Source organism: Solanum dulcamara, chromosome 9 (genome assembly GCF_947179165.1).
Source record: "Solanum dulcamara chromosome 9, daSolDulc1.2, whole genome shotgun sequence".
Taxonomy (NCBI): domain Eukaryota; kingdom Viridiplantae; phylum Streptophyta; class Magnoliopsida; order Solanales; family Solanaceae; genus Solanum; species Solanum dulcamara.
In genome coordinates, this window is record NC_077245.1 from 38712291 (window position 1) to 38728054 (window position 15764).

A 15764-nucleotide genomic window follows, 5' to 3' on the forward strand; every position below is an offset into this window, starting at 1 on the left:
TATGGTACCAGAGTAGACAAAATTCCTATGTTCAAATCTCACCACGTCCCATAATCAGAAAAATATTTTTCATGTGCTTGGCTCATCAAATAGAATCAAACTTTCATGTGTGGGGATGTGGCGAAAACATATATGTAAGTAAATCAAAGTAAACTTTCTTTAATATCTTTAGTTTTTAGATGAGATGACCACCCATTTCAACGTGGTATTAGAGCAGACAAAAGTTTTGGGTTTGCGCATCGTTGCCATCCACTATAAAAAAAGAAGTTCCACAAGCCCAAGAAAAGAATCAGGCCTGCACGTGAGGGTGTGTGTGGAGGACACAGTTAATAAATTTAAAAGTGTTCTCTCTACAACTTAAGCTTTTAGACGAAATAGTCACACAAATTTAGTGGGGTATCAGAGCTAGATAGACTCATTCCTATTCTTGGTGTACCCAATGCTAGCCCCCTATGTTTGCCATCCATGTTTCAGATGCCCAATCTTGGTTTTGATGGAGAGTGTTAGGTATCTCACATTGGTAAATCAAGTGTTGTCTCCTCATATGTTCTTGAACAGACCTTACCTCATAACTAACTTTTTGGGTTGAGTTAGGTAACTGCTTCCTTTTTGTTCCCTTTCTTAAAGGGGTAGAAACAAGTGAGAGTGAGATCACTAACTTGCTTAGACATCAAACTATTTAGTGACTAGATCCTTTTCTCTAGTAAGTATAGTCAACAACATAATACACAATATAGTCTCACAAGTGGGGTCTGGGAGGGTGGGATGTGTGCAAACCTTACCTTTACCTTTGTGGGCCGGAGAGGTTGTTTCCAATAGACCCTCGACTCAAGAAGTCAATTCACAGAACACGTTTGAAAGAAATACAAGATTTAAAAAGCTATGCTAAAATATTGATAAAAGAGAAATATTGACAATAAAGTAGTAAAGACAACCAAGGTAAAAGGAACTGTAATATTAATAAAAATCAAAAAATGAGATAATGTTAGCATAATAATAATAATTTTAATAATAATAATAATAATACGCGCTCTAGATTGTAATCCTTGATTTCCATGTTCTATCTAGGGTCATGTCCTCAATGAGCTAAAATTGTGTTATGTTCTGTCTAATCATCTCTCTTCAATTCTTCCTCGGTCTACCTCTACCTCTCCTCAAACCCATCATTGCTACCCTCTCACACCTCCTCACTATGACATTTGTGCTCCTCCTCTTCACATGCCTGAACCATCTCAACCTCGCTTCCCGCATCTTGTCCACCACGGAAGCTACTTCCACCTTGCGCCATATCTTCGTTCTTAATCTTGTCTCTCTTAGTGTATCCATCTAAGTATCCTCATTATCGCTAACTTCATATTCCGAATGTGAGAGATTTTTATTGTCCAACACTCCACCCCGTACAACAATCCATAGGAAGTACAATCATCTGACAATTAGATCTTGAGATGGTTGTATAAGTTTTTGGTATTCAGCTCAACTTTGGGAATAATTATGTTAATACATCTCCTGTATCAATGTCTCCCAATGTAGACATCAAGAGCTTGAAGGGCTTTAATGAAGCATGGAGTAGTGAAGACTTCAAATCTACAACATGCTCAAGTGGACATTCATGATGGCATTGGTTCTGCAATTTGACCAAATTGTGGCAATTTTTGCAATTTCTTTCCCTTCCTTCATTTATTGTCTAGCTTGGGGTTAGTTATGTAATTAATGACCTACACTAAGCCCTAGTGTAAATAGTATTTTTCCTTTCTACTTTAGATTAGCTAGGTTTGGATCAATTCCTTATTGAACCTTTCTTGGGTTCATCTCTAGGATGGTTTCCATGTATGAGTTCATTATCTTCCCCAGTGGATCAATTCTGATGATGAAATGCCAGTTTAATTGTCAGACAGACTTTTCTTATCTTAGAATTTTCTGTTCTCCCCAATTTTATCTATACTTCTATCCTTCTGTTTTACCTAATTTCCTATTTACTTGTTTGATTTCCTTGTTATTAGATCTTGGTATCTTGGTTGCTATCAAATATAGATGGATGTGCTCATATGTCTTAACCAAAGGCTGTGCACATGTTTTCCACGTAACATAACTTTTGTCAAGGGTGTAGTGGAGAGAAAGATCTGGAACTCAACCTTCTTTATTTGCTCTGACAGGGAGTCATTGACTCCTTTTTCTTTAGGACCAACTTTTTATATTTGGCCCTGTTTTTTGTGTATAAAAAGAAAAGAGGATATGAAAGTTGGCAGGTGTAATAGTTTCCTCTGTACAATCAGAGATCGGAAAGTAGAGAGGTAGCTATGTGGATTCAAAAAGACAACAACAGCAAGTGTCTCCTCATAAGTCAGATCTCTGAGCCATTTCACACATGCAATTGTTACCTCAACCATGGTTGTTCACTCTTACCTTCCTGCATTTACACTCTAGTCCTTATGCTTTACGGAATTGGAAGTGTTTCTTGATTCTTTTCACTTCCAATTTTATCCTTTAAATTGGTTGAGATTGAGTTAGTCGAGGCTGGAATAAAAGTGATGAAACCCTTAGTTGACTCTTGGGGAGGTTGAGAATAAGAGTTCAGATTGCATTTATATCTGCTTCAACTTTGGGGAAGAACCATAAGTTTTAGAGATTTTATGCCCATTAATGTGAAAGTCTCCAAGAAATGGAAAATTGTCGGTTCTCACTATGGAATCTTGTTGAGAATACTGGAATTGATGATGAGACTTTTGTAATCCTGTTTTCCATCTGTTTTCATGGCATGTCAACAATTGTTTTGGCTATTGATTTTTCTTGCTGATAATATTTTGTGTGGTTAGGGTGTTTGTTATTCTCTTCTGGACCTTGGTGGCTATATGCACGATGAAATGAATTCATCAACAGAACACCTGCGGTATGGCTATAAGTTCATTAATGAACCCCCTCTCCTGTTTTCAATTGAACTTTATCCTATATGCTTGTTACTTAATCACCAAAATAAATCATAAAGTCTCGGTAAAATACCATGTCTTTTCATTGAATAACACCCCTTCTTCAACTGCAGTGTTAATGTGGCTGAAATAATTTGTGCTTGGATCAAGAGTCTGTCTCCTAATTGCTCTGGTGTGGCGTTGATGTCAATGGGAGTTAACATTTTAGCAAAGATGTTAAAATGGTAAACCTTTTTGTCTATCAAATTATTAACTTTAACTGTGGTTATTTCTCTGGCTCCCTTTCAATGCTACTGAATCGAAAATTTTGAAGAGAAACCTACTATATTGCTTTTTCATTATCTGTCTTTAGGTTTATGTTCTGTTGGGTTATTGCATGAACATTATGTGGTCAGAGGAAATTTAAATAGTTATTGAGTTGTGTTTATCTCACTGTCGGATAAATAATGGAATCTACCATGAGGCACTTTATTACTATTTTGTCGTTTAGTTTGCTAGTTAGATTTTCTAATTCTTAACTTTTCTTATTGCAGCTCACCATATCATGTTTCCAGATTGATTGTCCAGGCAAATATCTTTGATGTTGCTTTTAAGACGAATCCCTTCAAAGTTGGCTCCAATGGCTTATCGAGGTGAGATGGATCCACCTTTCTCCTACTTCATATAGAATTTCCGTCCTAGTAAACGTTTATGCATTTTGTGGGCACAATCTAGTGTATTTGTCAGGTTACTTGTGATTGGTTAACTGCAACCTTTTGAGTAATTTTGAGTACAATCTGATTACGATTGTGCTAGTGGCTTTTGACTGCTATAAACAACTATGATCATAACCCTGGATCCAAAGTTGTGGCCTAGTGGTCAATGAAGTGGTTGACAACCCCTATGTCTCAGGTTCAAAACTCAGCGGAGACAAAAAATACTAGGTGATTCGTTCCATCTGTCCTAGCCTTGGTGAATGAAGTTACCCGGTACCTGTTACTGGTGCGAGGTGGCAGGTATCTCATGGAATTAGTCGAGGTGCGCGAAAGCTGGTACGGACACCACGGTCACCAAAAAAAGCTATGACCATAAACTTTTGAGTAATAATATACAATGAATTGATTTCTAGATTGCTGTCCTTTGAGCTTTCCCTTCATGCCCTCTATATGAATCAAGCATCCCTGGACCTGGAATGGGTTGATTATATATGGCTAGGCTTGCAAAGCCAAACCCTCTCACCCATGATGCACAAGGCTATATGGTGAAGGACACTTTGAATATGGGGTTTTTTCTTTTGTTATACTCTTAAATAGATTTGATCGCTATAGAGTAATTTTCAATGTGGAGAGGGTTCTAAACCCAAATTCAGTCATTCTCTGTTTCAAAAGTACCAAAAAAGTTTATGTTGCGAAGGGCATGGTCCCTTTTATAATAAAGTAAAAGCTTCCCGACCAGAGCAAATTTGAAGACTTTAATTAGTTTCTATTTTGATTTTTTGTGATAATGGGCTTCTATCAATATCTTCCGTTTGTTGACTTACATTTTACTTTTTGTGTTGTCTACTTTTCGTTTTTTTTTTGTTATTGTTGTTTGCATTCAAGATTGAATCTTCTATCAGATGTATTAGTTGTCTGCAATCTACAAAAAACTGATGTGTACTATACCTTGGACAACATAGTTTTTGTTCTTATAGTTTGCTGTTTTGCCTGATGTCTTTAACTGCATCAAGGAACTTCTGTAATTCTTGAAAAATTAAAATTATCTGGACACTTTATTCTGTGTTTTTTGGGCTGCTTTAGTGGATCGTGGTTGCTTTCTGGTCGGCTCGAGAAAATGCTTTTGATCGACTGTGAGCAGAATGATTGTCAATTGACACTTTCAGGCATGTTCTTTAGTTGTATTTATTTACTTATGTTTAATGTGTTTGTACTTTGTATTTTATGTAAAGTTATTGTTCTAATTGCTGTTATACCAAGGGTGTCTATTTCTTCTGTCACAGGATCATATATATATCGCTTCTTCTGTCTAATCCAATATGTATCTCATTTTCATTGGCCATTAGTCATGGCGGCCTATTTTGTTTGATTGTGTGACTTGATTCTTTCTGCAGTTTTCTGTAGGGTCCCTCTTACACGCTATCTTTTGATCTTCAGTGCTTGACTTCACCATGCAGCTTGTGGATTCTGGAATGGAAAATGATGTTGTCCTTGCACTAGTCATTTTCTCCATTCAGTATGTCCTTGTTAATCATGAATTCTGGAATTATAAAATCAAGCACACTCGGTGGAAGGTGACACTGAAGGTACTCCTTACATTTTCTATAATTTAAACAGCTAAGCTCGCTTAAATGACATGATATTTTCTGCTTAAAATAGGCCTGGTTGGAGGTTAGGCAACCTTTTTGCTTAAGAATCTTTTTGGATGCTGTTTTTGTTAGTCTCCTTTACTGAGATTTTATAGAATAGGAGGGTTACAGATGGGGACGGATATGTAGGACCGAGGGAGTTCATCCGAACCACTTTTGGTGGAAAATTACACCATTGATGCATATTAAAACTATTTTTAGGTATATATCTATGATTCTAGGACTCTCCATTTTCTGTGCCACACCCGTGTCAACATGACATGAGTGTGGGTGTGGGATCCGTACCCTATTTGGTCATTTGATTTGACAAAAGTCGATGGTGAAATTCCATGTAGATTCAGTGAATTGTGTAATCAAAACAAAAACTAAGGTGAAATTAAAGGAAATGGAATACCTTGTATATAAATTTGTATATTACTCATTTTCCTTTTATATCCTTCCAGTGTTCTCCTTTTGATCAATGTTTTCTCCTTAAATTTTCTAGATAATGTCTTACAATTTAGGTTTTATAACTCTAGATTTAGATATTTGAATTATCTTTACCTGAATCCCCGCACTCATATCCATACCTGGATCCATATCCTTGAATCTTAAAAATTAATATCATGAAGGATAAATCCGCACCCGAGTCTGAGCAACATAGGTTTATGTAGTAGATGCTGAATCCCCTTCAGCTTCTTCGTGTGTGTAACTTCTTCATATTTTGAATACTCTTAGTGAAAATCCTGGTCCCGTCATTGGTTATTGAAGTTCCATTACAATAATAATTTTTTACTTTGGACAAATTTGAGGAATGTCATGTTTATTTAATTTAATTCATGCACTAAATTTGGCTGTCGCTTTTTCTTTTTGAGAGATCACGTCACTAATCTGCATAGAGAATTTTTGGAAATTGTATAAAGAGATTTTGACAGTAGATGATAGTACATGGAAAATATTGCATTCCAAAGTACCAAAAAAGTTGTTTAAGCAACACTTAGTTGAATTTTATTCCAGACTCAAAAAAGTGGATACATGATACATTTTAGACCTAAGAAGTAGTTTAATGCTTATTGAATTATATCTCAGACACAATGGAGGCTACTTTGCTTGGATCCTTCAAATATGTTATGAGGTGCGTGTTGGATCCTCCAAAGTTTATGCATTTTTGGAGGATACAACATGTGATAGCATTTTTGAAGGATGTCGGATCTGATCAACAAACATTGGAGGTTTATCATTGGGAACTTAGCCCTGTATTGTGGATTGCACAATGTGGTTATAGTTCTTTGAGAGCATAAATAATTTTTAGTGATGTTTTAATTTGTGAACTAAGCTTACCAGCTAATCATATGTTTGTCTCTTATGCTCCAATTCATACGTCGAGATGAGTATATTATTTGATTGGATGAGATGTGGCTGATGCACAAATTTAGTGGTTATTGAGCTGTTGTATTTGCTAATGTCTTGAACTGGCGGATTTTTCTTGTCACGCACTAACCTTGGGAGGCACAACTAGCACCCGGTGCCACACTTGACCTTGAGCCCACCCTGCTGGACATGTACACTACTGCATATACCAACTACTCTTAACAAATACAAACAAGTATATCTTAGCTTATTAGGAGCCTTGTTTGGCAAGGCCACGATAAGATAATCTTGCAACAATAGTAATTGAACTTTCCAAATAGTTCACAAAAAATATATAATAATCGCTATGCGGGCTTTCAAGGCCACCATATTATCTATAACACAAAATTGCTATGCAGGCTGTTGAGGCCACCATGATATTAGGACCACGATGGCTAGATTTATTACAAAGTCCAACAAATTTGCCATGCTGATAGTATAAAAGTAATAAGTCCAACACGACTGACAACGTACAACTATACAATCCCAAGAGTAATATAGTTGGGACCTACCCATCAACCATATACAACAAAAGACTGCTACAACTTTGCATTTGGCAACTCCGAAGAAAATGGAGCTTATCAATTAGCTGGACCTCGACAACACTATTGAGGTGACGTATCTACCTGATTGTCAGGACTTGCAGACATGAATGTAGTGCAGTGTTTTGGATGACCCAAGGCAACAAAGGTTTGCCTCGCCTTGTGGTGGGACGAGAGATGAGATGCGAGAGGCGATGCATTCAACTTTTTGAAGTGAGGCGTAAATTAATACCAAAAACTTAAAATATTTAATTGCATAAATAACAACTAAAATCTCAATAGCAATAACAACATATTAGCAAATATTTCAATTCAAAAACTAAAATAGATGGTAGATACTAAAAGTCGAGAACTTGAATGACTCAATAACTCATAAGAAAAGCAATACTAACACATTGGAACATTTGCTTGTATGAGAAATGCGTGCAATCTCAATAATATGCCTATTTTTTTCTCAATCCCATTTTGTTGTGCAATATTAGAACAAGATCTTTGATGAGGAATTCCATGGGAAGACAAATTGTTTAAATTGAGATGATAAATATTCACGTGCATTATCACTACGAAAAGTTCGAATAGAAACATCAAACTTATTTTTTATTTCAAGACAAAGTTTGAAATATGAAAAATATTTTAGAATGATCTTTCATTAAGAATATCTAAGTGCACCTTGAGTAATCATCAATGGAAGTAACAAAATACTTGAAACCTAATGTAGAACTGGCTTTACTAGGACCCCAAATATCAGAATGAGCTAAATGAAAAAGAGACTCAAAATGATTGTTAAGACTACGTGGAAAAGTAGCTCGAGTGTGCTTCCCCAATTAATATGACTCACAATCTAACTTAGACAATTTGGACAAGCTAGGTACCATTTTTTGAAGTTTGGATAAACTAGGGTGTCCCAATCATCTGTGGATTAAATCTGGAGAGTCTGAGACTGAACAAACTGTAGTGGATCTGTGAGAACAACAATAACAACAACATACCCAGTGAAATCCCACAAGTGGGGTCTAGGGAGGGTAGGATGTACGCAGACCTTACCACTACCTCATAGAGGTAGAGAGGCTGTTTCCGAAAGACCCTCAACTCAAAAGTCACAGTTCCGAGTACAAGAGAAAAATAATATATATAGCATAATGAAAAAAATAAAATAAATAATAAAAATAAATATAAATAGATAAGTAAATAAAAATAAAAATAAAATGCAATGCAATGCAATGCAAAATTTACAAGATAAGAACAATAACTATAGCTATAACTATAGAAAAGTACTGCGATAATCAAAGGCAATATCAAGACAACTATAAAGGCACGCTTAGACCTACGACCACCCTAAACCGACACACGACAAGACACCATTCTATCCCTACTAGCCTTCTATCCTAATCCGCGACCTCTACTCTTTTCTTTCTAAGGTCATGTCCTCGGTGATATGGAGTAGTGCCATATCTTGTCTAATCACCTCGCTCCAATACTTTTTCGGTCTACCCTACCCCTACACATAGCCCCCAAATCCAACCGCTCGCACCTTCTGACTGGGGTGTTGACACTCCTCTTCTACACATGTTGTAACCATCTCAGTCTTGCTTCTCTCATCTTGTCGACCACAGATGCCAGTTTCACCTTCTCCCGAATAACCTCATTTTTGATCTTATCACTCCTAGTGTGTCCACACATCCATCTCAGCATCCTAATCTCCGCAACATACATCTTCTGAACATGAGAGTTCTTTACTGGGCAACACTCCACTCCATATAACAATGCTGGTCTAACCACCATTTTGTAGAACTTACCTTTAAGTTTAGGTGGTACTTTCTTATCACACATGACTCCAGAGGCTAGCCTCCATTTCAACCATGCTGCCCCAATGTGGTGCATGACATCATCATCGATGTCCCCACTACTCTAGATGATGGATCCAAGATATTTAAAGCTTTTTGTCTTGGGATAGGTTGGGTGGCAAGCCTCACTACCCTCTTCATCTATCACAACACTAAATTTGCACTCCAAGTATTTTGTTTTGGTCCCGGTCCTGCTCAATTTGAACCCTTTGGACTCCATCGTTTGTCTCCAAACCTCCAACCTATCAATAACTCCGTTTCGAGTCTCATCAATCAAAGCTATGTCGTTCGCAAATAACACACACCATGGGACCTCCTCCTGAATAGACCGTGTCAGCTCATCCGTCACCAAGGAAAAAAGAAAAGGGCTCAGCACAAATTCCTAATGTAGTCCTACCTAAACAGGAAAATACTTGGAGTCACCTTCCACCTTCCTAACCCGAGTCTTGGCTCCAGTATACATGTCCTTTATCGCCCTAATATACACCATCGGGTCACCTTTAGCCTCCAGACACCTCCAGAGAACATCACTCGAAACTTTGTCATAAGTCTTTTCAAGGTCAATGAACACCATATAGAGATCCCTTTTTCTTTCTCTAAATTTCTCCACCAGTCTCCGCATAAGATGGATTGCTTCAATAGTCGATCGTCCCACCATGAATCCGAACTGGTTCTCTGAGATTGACACTTCTCTCCTCACCCTCATCTCCACCGTTCTCTCCTAGATCTTCATAGTGTGGCTTAGTAGTTTGATATCCCTGTAATTATTACAGTTTTGGATATCACCTTTGTTCGTGTACAATAGAACCATAGTACTCCACCTCCATTCATCAGGTATCTTAGCAGTCCTTAAAATAACATTAAACAACTTAGTCAACCACTCCAAACCTGCTTGTCAGTGGTTTTCCAAAAGTCTACCGGAATCTCATTGGGCCCGGTCGCTCTTCCCCTTCTCATCCTGCTAATAGCACGTCTAACCTCCTCAACCTTAAAACACCTGCAGTACCCAAAGTCTCGAAGACTATGAGAGTACGCCAAATCACCCAGTACAATGTCTCTGTCTCCTTTTTTATTTAGGAGTCTGTGGAAGTAAGCTTGCCACCTTTGCTTGATTGAGGTCTCATGTAGTGGATCTGTGAGAATTGAGATAATAAAGTCCATCTGACTCATGCCCCTTAAAATCATCCTTTCCGTACTGAGGTCCTGTATAACATTGAAGTCACTAGAAAATAAGACGAAACAATTTGAAGCCTTAGCCAAATGACTTATTGACAGGAGGCTAAATGGAAAATCAAGGACAAAAAGAACATTCTTTAGAGTCAAGGAAGGTAAGGATTGGCTTGATGGACTTTGGCTGCCATGGTTTGAGAGCCATTATCTAATGTAACAGTGGAAAGGGACTGAGAGTAAGTAATATTAGACAATAAAGATTTGTTACCAGAAATGTGGTCGGAAGCGCCTGAGTCCATGAATCAAGGGCCAAGTGTGATGGACTGTGAGATACAACCAACTGGATTAATAGGATCACCAACTTGGGCAACAAAAGCTATTGATGAAGATGTTTTGCTTACTCGGCTGATACTAGAAAGTCATTGTATTCTACCTCAGACAAAGAGAACAGTTGATTGGTTGGATTACCAGTAGATTCAGTTTGAGCAACATGAGTATTCTTTGGTTTACCATGTAGAGAGTAGCACATATCACGGGTATGACCCAATTTGTTGCAATAGCCACATCTTGGTTGTTGTTTCCCATACCAGCCTTCATGTCGATTTCCAGTCTGAGATGCTAGAACAGAAGAATCTGCAGGTGCCACCTGATAACTAGATGACATAGGTGGTGGAGCTAGTTGTAACAGTCGAGCAAGAAGGTCATCCATAACATGAACAATAGAGCTAGCCAAAATTTGATCTCGCACTAAGTCAAGATCAGATGGAAGTCCAACAAGTGTAACTAGAAACATCTTCTGACGCTGCTCCAATTGCTTTTCAACACTTGGGGTGGTAGACATTAACTCATTAAATTCTTCCATAACCGCCTGAATCTGTCCAAGATAAGTCGACATATCCAAGTCCTGCTTTTTAAGGTAAGTCAACAGAGAAATCACATCAGAAAAGTGGGATATGTCATTTGTGTAACCCACGAGCCTTTTCCCAAACTAAGAAGCAAGTTTGGAATGGTCAGGAATAATGACATGAACTTTGAATCAATAGATTTCCATAACAGACTACAAAATTGAGCATCAATCTTCTCCCATTCGCCCTTATCTTTTTCAGTAATATCCTTAGCCTGTGTAACCAAGTGATTTTGAACACTTTGCCCCTTGCACCATAACTGAACAGAGGACCAAGTTAAATAGTTTGCACTACCTTTCAAAGGTTTTGTGGTGATGCCATGGTTTGGGTTGCTGGAACCCACAGATTTAGCGCTAAACATATCAGGTTCGGGAGCATGAAAAACAGATCTATTAGTGTCCAAAAATTAAGCAAATTCTGGCAAAACACCCTGTAAATTATGGGAAAACCCCCTGAAGAATAGATCTAGAAAACTAGAAATACTTGCTGTCTCACCGGAAAAAGTTGCTGGAAAGAAAATCTATCAGAAAAGTGGCTGGAAAACACCACACGCCGCGAGGATTTCCATCGTAATGGTGGTACTAATATATGCATAATACCTTACAAGAGTGTTAGAGTTGCAGTATAATGGAGGTTTTGCTGGAAAAAATTCTCAACTATTTTGTTCTTTTATTATTCTTGTTTCCTCACTAAAAAAGCTCTGATACCATGTGAAAAGACAAGTTTGAGAGAGAACTAAGCTTGGTTATTCCCACAAGCTATTCAGGTTTATATAACTACGTATACATGTCCTAAAAAGGAAAGGAAATCAATACCTAATCAATACAAATCAATACCTAATTAAAATGGTAGTAAATCTAGAAGTAAGAGAAGCTACCTACTATATTTACACCTATGCTATATAATTCCTAAGATTCTACACTCCTCATCTTCGTCCTCAGATTCTTCATCAATTAGGGTCCGAGTCTGACTTGAACTTGTAGTATGTACTCCTTTGCCCTTGTACAGTGGCCTTGAACTTGAAGAACTTTCCCTTAGACCATATATATTCTTGTTAGCTCCAACTGTCGTAGAAACAATACCCGAATCAAGATCACCTCTCTTGTATACTTGTTCATCTTCTTGATCTTCGGGACATCCAACTAACCATTCATTTGCCTCATCAATATTATCCATTGTAATTGCATCAATGATATCACGAGCATCTGTTTCAATGTTCTATTGTACTTAATGTACACTAGATCATTGAGACGGGATAGAGCAAGCCTATTCCCCTTTTTGGAATGAATCTACGCATAAGTTGCATGACCTTAATTAATAGATACTAATAATAATATATATAGAAATTAAGATATAATAAATCTTCTTCTCATATGTTCCAACACACTTAAATTTCGCTCACATCAAGATGAGCTACAAGTTAGAGTTAATACTTTCATGAAAAACTTTTTGCAAGGCTGGAGTTGGACTACCAAATAGCGACAACTTTTCAATTGTAGAAAAATAAATTTAAAGGTTAATAAGTATAAATAAGTCAAATAACTTAAGTAAAGCTATGCTAGTTTTTTTTAAAAGATGGGGTAGCAAAAAAGGTTAAAATGACTCTCTTTGAATTGAAATGTCTTTCAATATTTTTATTAAGCGTAGGAAGGCTTCAAATAGCCAACTTAAAAAAAATCTGCATAATTTAAATTCAAAACTAACTAAAATATCTCAACAAACTAATCTATCTAATAGAAATTTAAAATTCGAATTTTCTAAACTTAAGCAACTTATTAAACTTAAAATTACTGCAGTAACTAAAGTAAAAATTCAACAAGCTATAAAGACAACCAAACCAACTCACTTACATGGTGACCTTATGTCTTTGGCTTTAATAGCTTGACCACAACCCAACATCCCATCTGCATTTTGTACTTTGGAAGCTTAGCGACTAGTACATCTTGTGTTGCTATATTGGTGACCATCTTCTCAACACATCTATGGTAATCCCTCCACAATTCTAAATATAAAGTATCATTTTCTTGGGAAGTATAAAACAATCTCGGGTTCATAATATAGCTTGTTGTATGCAAAAGCCGATGGAGTTGGTCAGTCCACATTATATCTATGATTTCAAACACTTTCTCATATTGCTTCCGAACTTCACAAAAAGCCGTTCAATAGTTTCCTAGTCTCTATTCGTTGCTTTATAATTATAGCCCATTGGTGGGTTTTTTCCATCCACCAAACGAATCACAATGATCAAAGGACCACCAACTATAAGTGCCCAAAGAACATCATTCAAAGTTTGCAGGAATAAGCTGGATGGCAACTTCTTTCCTCGAAATTTCCTCTGCAAATCTACTTGACATTCATTTGGTTGAGAGAATCATAGTTCTCAAGTTTGTCTTTTGCATGTACATTCTTGCAAAGTTAAGAAGGCCATTGCAAATATTGTCTTGGCAAGTGTCACCAAATTTTTATTATTTGTGAATTTCTTCATCAAGTTCAACACCAATGGTCTTTGACTAATGTAAGAATAGATCTTGATGGCCTTTTAAAAGCTATAAAAGTAATATTATAGTAATTAGTAGCTAATAAGTATTAATAATTAACTGTAAAGAAAGTTAGAGGAGAGGAGAGTTATATTACTTGAAGCATATGAGTTAATCTTGAATATGTCACCGAACATCAAATTGATGCAATGGGCAGCACATGGAGTCCATTATATGTGTGGGTACACACCCATCGTCATGTCACCCGCTTTAACATTCTCACTAGCAGTATGAGTGATAACTTGTACAACAATAGTCTTCTCAAAACAAGTTGTAGAGTTTGGTGGAATCGGTAGATTCGTTGCTAGCATCAACACAACCAAGAAACACTACCTATCGGAGAATTCACCAAAATATTGATGATCAAATGTTCCATTTTGTATTGTAATCTAGAAATGCCTTCGAAAATGGTGAGAATTGCCCTTAGATGCCTGACCTGAATCTCCGCCGCTTCACAAAGAACTAATGGGCCGTCTGCATATAGGATGTGTGTAACCTCCAAAGCATCAACCCTGACTATCTGAGCATTGAAACCCTTCAACCATCCTTTTCCATTTGCAATCCTAATTATGTGATTTAAGCCTTTATTGCTAGTAAAAATAGAGAGGGAGATACAGGGTCCCCCTGCCTCAATATCCTCTGGGACCAGAAAAAACCTTCAGTGCTCCATTTACGATGAGTGAAAATTTCACATTGGATATGCGGTATCTGATCCATTTGTTGCTAACTCATACTCCCTCCGTCCTATGTTAGATGGGCACTTTCTATTTTACACGGTAATTAAGAAATCATTAATAGATTGATTAACTTTACTGTTTTGCCCTTTGTTTATATCAATGCACATAAAAATAAATTAGAAAAAATATACATAGAGTATAGGAATATCTAGTATTGAGAATTGTTCACATTCAAAAAGCCATATTAATTGTAAGGGTAAAATGGGGATAATTTTAATTAATACTATCTTGATTTAGTAAGTGATCAAGTAATATGAGACAACTATTTTTAGTAAGATCCCCATCTAATATGGAACGGAGGGAGTATCTTTTAGAATTTTAGGAAGGAAATTCCAGTTGACATGATCATAGGCCTTCTCAATATCAAGCTTACACATGATAACGGGTGTCTCTTGTTTCACACTAGAGTCCACCAGCTCATTGACCAATAAAGCTACATCTATAATTTGCCTTCCTTTCAAAAAAGGCCATTTGGTGTTCATCTACTATTCCCCATGACAGTTTTCAGCCTTAGTGATAAGTTTAAAGATGATTTTGTACCTTCCTCCGATCAAGCTAATATATTTCACACTCCCACTATTTATCTTCTTCTCCGTTTTAACCCTAGCTTAAAAAATACCCATTTCATGAACTTTTCTTTTGATGAAGTAAGAAGTTTCATTAAGAGACATCAAGAAGATGCAAGGACTCAAAAAGATAGGGACAACTCCATCAATACTTCCTAAATTATAAGAGAGCTAATGAAGTCCAGAAAATTTTAAAGGCAGGTTACAAAAGAGAGATTCTGGCAGCTAAATAAAAGTAAAAGACATCTAGGGTGTGTTCATGCTTTCCAATTTTCTCATGTTCGGTTAGTCAAATATTTTGGAAAACATTTTCTCTAAGAGAATAAGTTCCTTAAAAATGAGGAAAATGACTTCTCCGATGAAAGTAGGGAAAACCAGTTGCACTAGTGACATTCCACGTTGATTGTGTCCTCCCCACCCTCCAATACACCTCATCTTTACCCCACCCCCATAGCCCTCATCTCCCCCTTCCCACACCCCTACATTCTCATTCCCACCTCCCATAGCATTTGTTTGAATTATATACAAATGCTTTTAAAATTATATTTTTTGCTTACCTACTGAACACAAGAAAATATGCAAGAAACTCACTTATTTTCCTAGAGAACATTTTTCAAGAAACCCTTTTCCATGGAAAACATTTTTCTCCATACCGAACACAACCATAGTCTTAAGGGTGTGGGTAGGAGTTGATACTACATCACATCTGCAATTCTCTTCACTCCAGAATCCAGATAACCCAGAAAATGCAGGCTGGAACCTTGTTACAAATTTTCTTGATCGCAATATCAACTTTCCAGAGACTC

At 37.0% G+C, this 15764-nt stretch overlaps 1 protein-coding gene across 4 annotated transcripts in view; it reads left to right on the forward strand.

The window, feature by feature from the left end:
* Positions 1–15764, forward strand: part of LOC129904547 (uncharacterized) — a 77033-nt gene that overhangs the window by 38696 nt on the left and 22573 nt on the right. For all 4 annotated transcript variants that reach the window (XM_055980105.1, XM_055980106.1, XM_055980107.1 and 1 more), the window contains 5 exons: positions 2814–2887; positions 3038–3148; positions 3458–3556; positions 4703–4785; positions 5057–5205. In XM_055980105.1, the coding sequence (XP_055836080.1) occupies positions 2814–2887; positions 3038–3148; positions 3458–3556; positions 4703–4785; positions 5057–5205 (516 nt within the window). The remainder of the gene's footprint in view (positions 1–2813; positions 2888–3037; positions 3149–3457; positions 3557–4702; positions 4786–5056; positions 5206–15764) is intronic.